Below are 10582 nucleotides of genomic sequence, written 5' to 3' on the forward strand. Positions count from 1 at the left end.
TGGCGGGCAGATCACAAGGTCAGGAGATCAAGACCATTGTGGCCAACCCAGTGAAATCCCGTCTCTACTAAAAATACAAAAAATTAGCTGGGCGTGGTGGTGCTTGCCTGTAATCCCAGCTACTCGGGAGGCTGAGGCAGGAGAATCACTTGAACCAGGGAGTTGGATGCTGCAGTGAGCCGAGATCGTGCCACTGCACTCCAGCCTGGTGACAGAGTGAGACTCTGTCAAAATAAATAAATAAATAAATAAATAAATAAATTACACCTGAAAGCTCTCTGAAAAGAACATAAATAGTTGTCTTTTTACATTTGCACATTTGCATGACAGAGCAGAGTATGTGTGTTCTAACTGTGTGTGATATGGCTAACCATTCTGCGGTGGACACAGCAGCCTTGGAAAATAAGCCACAGCAGTTCTCTCTGCTCTCCAGAGCCAAACCCAGAGGGGCCAGACCATTCTCTCCAGGAGACCTGAGTGGTACATGACAAAGCCTGAATTTGATTCAGCATTCCAAAATTCCCACAGCTCTGTCTGCTTCACAAAGCCCCCTGCCTTCTAGATACACATGTTTATGTGGCATGACCTGTGAAATTTTATGCAGGATGAAGAACATGGAGCTACAAAGGCAGAAATGAGAGTCCCTAAGAATTCAGTTGTCTGTACTGAAGCATAGAGAAATATGCCACGTGTGAGAATGAGAGGTGCTATGATAATCCCAAATATGTCTATTATGAGTTAAACATGTTTCATAAAGACTGCTTCAATCTATTTCTGTGAATTCATTTTCTCTGTATCTCCTTGGCTGTTTGTAACCTGGAAGCTCTGGGTTGTCCTGTCATCTCCTATTCTTTCCTTTTTCTGTTCTTTTCCCAACAAGTGTCTGTTCTCTGCACAGAACTGTGAATGCCAACAGACTAGTGTTCCTGGCATGACTTAGACACTGGCCTCCACAGGGTCCTCTTGCTGGTCATAGACGTAGGCCAGAAAAGAAACTTTTGTTTCACAATTTCTGGCTGTGAATCCTTTCGTGAGCAAATGTACACTTCGCTAGACAGGGGTGCAGCCCTCATTCCCCAGATCCCAAAGCCACCTTGCATTTCTGAGAAATGTAGAACAGGGTGGACGACACAGGGGATTCAAAGGTCTGTTTTCTTTGCAGCAGTTGAACCTGGGACTCCATGGAGGGCCAGTCCCTGCTCTGCAGCTCTCTGCCAGCAAGGATCCTCCATAGCACATGCTTTCTTCCTGTGTGTGATGTCTCCTGGGATTAGCCTCCTGGGGGCAGTGATGCCCTTGCTCCACCAATACACTCCAGTAGCAGGCTGGTCTCTGTTGTCACACCCCAAACAAGGGCTGGGAGCATTTACAAAGTGTGGGCCATTAAACAAAAGATCCTTCTGGAGGGCCAGGTGTCACAAGCGATCGAGATATTTTAAGCAAATAGCCAAGCCCTGAGCACCTTGGAAGATAACCTTCACCTAAACCATGAGCATCATCCTAACAGACTATTTTAAGAATATGCTAGTGTTTAATATAGAGCAGCTTTTAAATCTTAAATGTATACAAAGCTGGGAACTAGGAAATTTTTCATTTCTACCAGGCCTCTTTGTTCCCCCTGTGGAGTACTCATATAAATGTATTCAAGGAACATGTATGTATTTGTGTGATTATTTGATTAATGGCCATCTACCCTACTAGACTGTCAGCCACATGAGGGCAGAGATGATAACTTTGCTCAGATGGTCTCCTTGGCACTTAGTACACTGCTTAGCATATAGTAGATGTTCAATAAATGCTAATGAGTGCACCGAAATCATTCCTGTGGTGGTAATGACTAAGAAGGGTGCAAAGAATAAACAGACCCCTAAACCAGATATTCCTGGGAATTTTAAAGTGTAAAGACCCAAGGAGTAGAAACATTCTTAGATATAATTGTGGATATATGAATGTGTGCCCATATTACTAATCACAATATGTGAAATATAAGGCATGCATTTTCATGGCAGGTAAGGGGGAGGCAGAGTGGTTAAAAATCAAACCACAACAGATTTATGAGTAGGGCAAAAGTCATGTCCCCATTCCAGCCTTCTTGTGAAGCCCCCGGGCCGGCCAGGAGCAGGGTGTAGGGAACATACTCCCAGTTGAATATTGAAAAGTGCTGCACTCTTCCTTCCCCACGCAGATTGTGGATGGCAAGCTGTGGTTCCAGCTGGACTGCGGCAGCGGCCCAGGAATCTTGGGCATCTCGGGCCGTGCTGTCAACGACGGGAGCTGGCACTCGGTCTTCCTGGAGCTCAACCGCAATTTCACGAGCCTGTCCCTGGATGACAGCTACGTGGAGCGGCGCCGGGCGCCCCTCTACTTCCAGACGCTGAGCACCGAGAGTAGCATCTACTTCGGCGCCCTGGTGCAAGCGGATAACATCCGCAGCCTGACTGACACGCGAGTCACACAGGTGCTCAGCGGCTTCCAGGGCTGCCTGGACTCAGTGATACTGAATAACAACGAGCTGCCACTGCAGAACAAGCGCAGCAGCTTCGCGGAGGTGGTGGGCCTGACGGAGCTGAAGCTGGGCTGCGTGCTGTATCCCGACGCGTGCGAACGCAGCCCGTGTCAGCACGGGGGCAGCTGCACTGGCCTGCCCTCCGGTGGTGAGTGTGGCTACACAGTGGGCACTGGCCTGGGGGTTTAGGGGAAAGGGAATGAACTGCAGGGGGATCCCTGCCCTCCCAACGCAAGGGCTCTACTAGAGAGGAATATTCACACCCAAGATGCTCTCCAACCTTCTCAATCTGCTTTAGGGAAGCCTCAGCTCTTGACAGTTACAGGAGTGTCCAGTTTTGCCAATCGTTTGCAGCTCCCCATAGGTGCAGTTGCAGTGGCACAGGGGCCCAGAGAGGCCATCAACTCCGCCCACTCCCCTGTCCTACCCCTGGCCTTTCAAGCCATAGGAGGTTGGGCGAATAGGACCCCCTTTTAAATATGCCCTCATGAGCCACCCGCATGTCACTGCAGAATGCTAGTAGCACCCTGAGTTATGACACCCACGCACATGAAATTGCTGACCAGATGTAGACATGCAACCTTACTAGAAGCTAAGACATACAACCTTACTAGAAGCTAAAGCTTACTAGAAGCTGTCCCCCAGGAATAGGAGATCTTGGAACATACTTTCGCAATGTGTGTATTAAAAATAAGTCTAGTTACAGCTTTATAAAGGAGTAGAAAGTCAAGAATAAGGAGAAGGAAATTTACATAAAATCTCAGGACAGATAAGCAGGCAATGAAGGCATGATGCTTTACTCTAAATTTTTTTTCTCACAAAGTACATCATGAAGAAGAAAGAGGAGAGTAGGCATAAAAAAGAAAACAAGAAAAGGATTTATAGAGAGTTTCTTTTGTTTGAGGGAAAAGCCAAGATTATTTAAGTCCCAGGAGTCTAGAGATAAAAGAATCCCTGACTTTACCAAGATGCAGTGTCTGTGTTAATGTAAACTAGGTCAGACATGCTCCTGGTTGAAGGCTTGCCACCTCCCAACAGCCCAACCGCTGATTCCACTTCAGCCCCTTTGCAGAGTCGCTCAGCAGTCGTGTGATTAGCAAATTTAAACCTTCCTCACAAATCACTTAGAGATTCTGCTGTGCGCATTACCATCTAACGTTCGTGAAACCCAACTCCAAATTTAGAGTCCATTTTATTATTAGAATGTTATAAACTGTCCATGAAATGATGCACTGTCGAAATACAGCCCCCAAAGTTGTTTAGACTTGCATGTGTTACTACCACAATGAGGGCCAGGTACCCTGGGGGGAAATTTCTGTCGTCTCGATTTAAGAAATCTATTTGCTGTTTTTACTGTCTCAGCAGTATATGTAAATAAAGGGTTGTTATGGTGCCATAATTCCCAAATGATGGGCAGTAACTATACTTCAGTGGTTCTATAAACCAGCCCATTATGACAAGTCATGGCCAGTTTTTCACCAGGCGAAACAATTCTGCTAGTGTGAGCCATCTACGATATATAAAAGGAGCATATAATTAAATTGGGTTGAAATAGAACACCACTCCATGTCAAATGCTGGGTACATAGCCACAAATTGTAACATACTTTTAACGATGGCAGGACGTTGTTTTTGCTGGCAGGGCTACGGGCTTCCACAATGGATTATCTTTAAAATAATAATAATAATCACTGTATGAGGGAAAGAGACCAGGGAATCTTGCTTTGCAGTGTGCATTTCACTTTTCAAAAAAATTTCATGAAATCCTTTAGCTAAGTATTCAGTGGAAGTATGTTAATTAAATGACTATGACCCACATGGGGAATAGCAATTGTCTCTATTTTTAAATCGCTTTATTTAACCATATTTCAGCACTGATGACCCGCTTGCCATATACTTTTCACATAACCTAGAGAACTTGTCTTGCCCTCCCTAGGGCCCCAGCCTTGCCTATAGAGCACACTCTCCCATCTACCTCTTTGTCTTCCTGTTCCCTTCTTCCTTCTGTGATTGGGCATTGGATCAGGATTCTACAACAGGTATTCTTTCTTCCAAGGTGAAATAGCCTCTTGTCAGTTCAATTTTCTCTTTTGTCTCTGGGGGCTTATGTTTTCCTAAAATGAAGACGGTATCTTTTCTTACCTTCGTCTATACAGTTCTCTTCTCGCAGGCCTATTATCTCTGTTCTGTTGTGGGAGCCCTGCAGGAGCATCCCACACCAAGCCTATTCCCAAGCCTGGCCAATGGGTTCTTATCTCAGTAGACACCCAGACGGGTCCCAGGCGGGGGAGTTTGGGAGTCTCATGACAGCAGGACTGGGCCCAAGCCTAGCAAACTCCTTGCCACTCACCAGGAGATCCAAGAAATCCAGGACTTCTATTGCTTTCCTAGGGAGCCAAGGGCACGAGATTCCTCTTCTGATGTGTGAGGAGGTATCTACCTCTTCCTGGCTATAGGGATGAAACCTTGGCTTCTAAGAAAAGTGGAAAGAGAACCCATTTTCTTGCCCCTGTTATCTGTATCAATATTATATCAATAGAGGAATTTTTGCTATATCCTGTAGCCTATCTGCAAATTCCTGAAATTGGTGCCAAATAAGGGAGAGAAAAAAGGCAAGAAAAGAAAGAATCAAAATTTGGACTTTACTTCATGTCTATGAAACTATGTAGCTAATTATAAGGTTACTTAAAAGAAAAATCCTCTGAGCTGTGAGTGATAGTTTAAAAAGAACAATAAGACCAAGTCTTTAATGAAAGAATATTTATGCCTTCAAGAATTCCCTCTGGCTGCCAGGGAAGTCTAATCACAGGAAGAGACAGTGTTGTTCCCTCAGATCAAAGACTAGGCTGCGTGAAGTGTTCAAAGGGGAAATTTGGGCTAGAGATAGTAGAGGCAGGGAGCTTGAAATGAGACTCCTTGCACATGAGACTAATAACAAAACTTAATTGTTTGAACATTTTCTGTGGTTTGGACCCTGTGCTATGTGTTGCTCTAAAATTTTAGGACACATGTTTTAGCATAAGCATCCCCTTGACCACTGAAGAATCCTGGAGTATTGGTCATTGGTTCTCCTGGCGGCAGACTCCATTCTCAAACTGAGGCTATCCTAGTACATTCAGAATTGTTAAAGCAGGCAACACACAACAAGAAGCATTTTTCTTTCAGGGATGCAGGATTCTGCCCCAACCACCTCTAAGCCCCATCAAACCCTTGGCGTGAAAGTCAGGGAGGCCACAACTACTAGCTTGGAATGACACAGTCAGCAGGTTTGATCAGCATTATAACTCTTGCTGTCCCAGGAGCAGGCCATAGGAACCTCAGGGGAGTCAGATTCCAGAACACTGACTTGTAATGAGAGTATAAATATGACTCTATAAAGCAACCACAGAGAGAAGGCTCTCTCTCAGTAAAGCCTTAAAATTATATGTATTTCATAAACATTAACTGGAAATAGCAACCACTGTGGAGAAGCCATGACTAGGTCCCATTGTGATCCCTACATTTCCAAATGCAGTGGGCAGGGATCAGCCCAATGTCTGAATAATAATATATCAACACCCACAGTTTGAATAAGGAGTACTCAGTCCTCCATGCCTTATCATGCTTAGCTCAAGCCCATTAATGGAAAACACATTTGAAGCCAGGCAGTCACCATGCCATAAATAGTCATTCAGGCAGCATGGCATGAAACCAGAAGCCTAACTCCTGAAATGGAAACTTGGGGAAATTCTTAATGGTAAGAGCTACCGCTTGTTAGACTCTTACTATGTGCCTAGTACTGTGATAAGTGCTTACCTTGAAAGTGCTTATGCCATGGGACATTTAATTCTCACCGCAGTACTCTGAGGTCAGTACTATTCTCTCCCACCTACTCACTCTCATTTTACAGATAAAGAAATAGGCCAGAGAGGCTGTCAGTAGCCTGGCATCACATAGCTAGTAAAGTGGTGAAAGCACACTGGCTGGGTGCAGTGGCTCACACCTGTAATCCCAGAGATTTGGGAGGCCAGGAGTTCAAGATTATAGTGAGCTATGACCATATCACTGCACTTCAGCCTGAATGGCAGAGCACGACCTTTTCTCTAAAAAAAAAAAAAAAAAAAAAAAAAAAAAAAAAAAAAAAAAAAATTAGTTTCCCAAAACAGTATGTAGTGGTATTGATTGGTTTATATTTTTTCCTTAAATATGCAATGGTTAAAAAGAAAAACAGAAAAATATTTTGAAAGTGGGAAAGATGGGATTTGATCCATGTTTGTGGACCCCTTCCCCACCAGCCTGTACTCTTACTCTCGCTACTCAGAGTGTGTTCCAGGGACCAACAGCATTGGTATCACTGGGAATGTTGGAAAGGTAGCATCTCAGTTCCCACCAGAAATCCACTGAATCAGAATCTGTATTTTAACAAGATCCCTAGGTGATATAGTGATTTATCTCCCTGTCTCTGAACTGCCCTGAATCCTGGGGAAACTTTGACTTTTTTTTTGCTTGTATTGTATGTAATGGTTCTCAAACTCTGAGATGCATCAGCATTACCTAAGGACCTTGTTAAAATGAGACCTTGTTATAGAAGACCCATTTGATGGCTATTTACTTGCCTCCAGTATTTGCTGTCCACATCAGGAACTTTCTGCTAGGTCACTGAATCGTATTTGCAGACTTCTGAACTTCCCTACCAAGAAAATGTATCAGTTGGAAGTTAAGGGGAAACAAACAAACAAACATACAGAATCTGAATTGGCAGGAGTGGAATTCAGGCATCTCTATTTTTAACAAGCCTCCAAGGAGTTTCTATGCACACCCATTGTTTAAGAACCACTGACATTTGAGAATCCTGAAAACTCTGTATTTGAAGAAGTGCAAGTCGGTGGATTCCAGGAAAGGTAAACAGACATAAGACATTCAGGAATTGAGAGTCAGATGCACAGCCTGCACTTTAAAAAAAGGAGTATAAAGATGGAGCTTTGTACCCCAGTCAGGAGATTTTGGTAACGCTGAGCTCCCTTTCAAAGATAAGAGTAATAGTGTCTGCCACTTCCTCTAAGCAGTTGTGAGTATTCTCCCTGTCAAATTGCATGAAACAACAAGTTCTTGGATGTTGCAAATAGTTTGCATAAAACTATTTTCAGTAGCAGTTTGGATCATGTTTTGCTGAATACTTTGTGTCCCTAACTTGTAAGAATCTAGATAAATTTAGTCCATCAAACTTTAATCAAGTACCTGCTTGGTGCTGAGCTCTGTGTTGAATTCTGGGTCCCATTGCTTTCTCTGTGACCAATGGATGCCACTGATGTGGCCTCCCTCTCCAAACAGCTGGTTTAAGGGAATTGAACAAGGGTTCCCGTACATGCTCCACCCACTGGCTCACTGAGCTTCGAGAAGGGAGATGTCAAACTCCCAGTAAATATGCTGTGGACATAATTTGGCTGAGCTTCTCAGCTTATGAAAAAAAATTTTCTGGGTGACTGTCTTCTAAATACTGACTTCATCTTATATTTTTGGTACCTTGGAAAAAACCTCGTTGTAACAGCATCAATAATTATAGACACTAATAGAAATGCTCAAACCCTGAAGTAGGTTATGTGCAGATACATACTAGAAGGTGAGAATTTACTGTGTGGCTAATGTTAACACATTAAAGATTTCCAGATCCTCAAAGAAAATATTAGATGCTTGGCCCAATATACAATATATAAAATGTGAGTCAGCTTTCCTAGGGAAAAAGTCTCACCTTCAAACTTATTTTTGTTTTACAAGGTCTAAAGGTGTTGAATGTACCGTTTGGTGAAAGAGAAAAGTCAGAATGACTAAAAGTTGAAATGGCAAAGTAACTTCAGCTGCAACAGGGCTTATGCTCACTCATAATTAGCATCTCACATGATAACCTATCCACTAGTTTTCTCATACTAATTGAGGCTTGCACGGACTAGAGGTTTGGATGTTTCCCAGTCTTCAACCTAAACATCAGAGTAAAAAAACTCCCATGATTTCCAGTTGTTTGGTTTATGGGCAATACAGAGAAGAAGCTGATTTCAGGATCTATAGTAATTAACAATAATTACAACAATAAAGCACCTAATGTTGTATGCTGCATTGTGGTTTATGAATCCAGGAACCATATTATTCTCGATGAAGTGAGTATTAGTGAGCCTCATCAGATAAAATAAGGAAGTTCCTAGAGGTCAGGCCGTGGTCATACCCAGGTGGTGGGTAACACCAGAACCTAAACTTGTACCCAGTGCCTCACCACCACATCACAGCCACCGCCCCCCCACCCCCCCACCCCCCGCCCTGCCGAGTCTTGTAAGTTCTTGGAGTTTCTAAATGAAGTCCGTAATTCAGCAAGCAGAGTGGTTGATGCTGACTTCACATCCCAGGGGCTAGTTACACATTTGTCATTATTTCCATTTTTGTGCAGCAGGCAGATGTTTCCTTATCAAGGCAGCCAAGCCTGATCAAAATGATGTTCACCTACACTGGCAAGCAGGGTAGAGAGTTCAAGCCATAACCTGGATGAATCGGTTGGAAAATGACTACCAACTCAAAGGAGTAAGACAGGAATTATCTTGGTTATTTGCCTACACAGCCCAAATTAATGCTATAATTGCTTATACCATTTCCATTTTTGCATTTAATAGGTTTTGCAATGCTCTTCTTTGAGCAAGGAAAGGAGGATTCATTTTAAGTTGCTCTGGGTGCAGATTTCAAAACCATCTGCATCTGCTATAACTAGAAGGATTGTAAACAGAAACACAGCTTTGAGGCAAGATTTAAAAATACACTTCTCATTTTGCCAGGATTTGAGGGGAAAGAAGCTATGACTTTTTGGTACATGTATCTCCACACTAGTAGGACCATTTCCTTTCTAAAATCTGAGAACCGGCATAAAGTGCATCTGCCACTCATTGACTGTGTAAGCTTGTGAAACCCATCTTACTGACGCTTCAGTTTTCTTATTTGTAAAATAACTACAATAACAATACTTACGGCATATGGTTGTTGTAAGAATTAAATGAGATAGAATACACAGTTCTTAAAATTTTTCACATCACGTGATAAGCTATTATTCTTGTGAATTATTTCCCCCTCTGAACGAGAAAAAAAAATCAACTTTTTAAGAATACATTGAGATTAACCATTGATATTTTTCTTTCACATTTACAAAAGTGTTAAATATTATTTGTGATCAAAAAATGCCTAGATATCTCTTAGAATTTTGTTCACCTTATCTGTGTTTTATAGCAACATATGGTAATGCTTGGGAAGAGTAGAAACTTTTTATTCGATTATCTTGATTATTTAATGATGATTGGATTCCCAGAAGGAGTGTCTAAAATTGTCCATCTCACCATATCTTATCTGCTTCCCGGAGACTGATGGGAAGTAACCACAAGCTCTTCTTTCTTATCCCTAAAAAGTAATGAGCTCGGACTCAGTGACAAGTTCTAATACAGTCTTGTAGAATGATGTGAGAATCAGAAAGCCTAGAGTCAAGTTTAAACTCAATCTCTTACTAATGTATGTTGAGACGGAGTTTCGCTCTTGTTGCTCAGGCTGAAGTGCAATGGCGTGATCTCGGCTCACCACAACCTCTGCCTCCTGGGTTCAAGCGATTCTCCTGCATCGGCCTCCCAAGTAGCTGGGATTACGGCATGCGCCCTTATGCCTGGCTAATTTTGTATCTTTAGTAGAGATGGGGTTTCACCATATTGGTCAGGCTGGTCTCAAACTTCCAACCTCAGGTGATCCGCCTGCCTCGGCCTCCCAAAGTGATGGCATTACAGGCATGAACCACCACACCCGGCCGACTATATGTTCTCGAACAAATAGCTTAACCTCTCCAGCACCCCTGGGAGTTGAGATGTTAATGAGGCCTATTCTTTCTCCTTCATAGGATCATTGTGATCCTTCATAGAATGACTGAAAGTGATTTAAAAACACTAAAGCATTAGACTACTTAGAATTATTATGGCTACTAATGAATGATAATCATCATTATTGATATTTTTAAAATTAATAATAGGGCTCATACCAGGATAATGAGATTATAAATAATATTTTATGAGAACAGGTTAATTTT

General features: G+C 42.7%; 1 protein-coding gene across 2 annotated transcripts in view; it reads left to right on the forward strand.

Annotated features, from left to right (window-relative positions):
* The window catches only part of FAT3 (FAT atypical cadherin 3), a 557781-nt gene that overhangs the window by 525162 nt on the left and 22037 nt on the right, over positions 1-10582 (forward strand). For both annotated transcript variants that reach the window (XM_011952088.1, XM_011952087.1), the window contains exon 21: positions 2186-2654. In XM_011952088.1, coding sequence (XP_011807478.1) covers positions 2186-2654 — 469 coding nt within the window. The remainder of the gene's footprint in view (positions 1-2185; positions 2655-10582) is intronic.

Source organism: Colobus angolensis, unplaced genomic scaffold, assembly GCF_000951035.1.
Source record: "Colobus angolensis palliatus isolate OR3802 unplaced genomic scaffold, Cang.pa_1.0 Scaffold332, whole genome shotgun sequence".
NCBI classification, from domain to species: Eukaryota; Metazoa; Chordata; class Mammalia; order Primates; family Cercopithecidae; genus Colobus; species Colobus angolensis.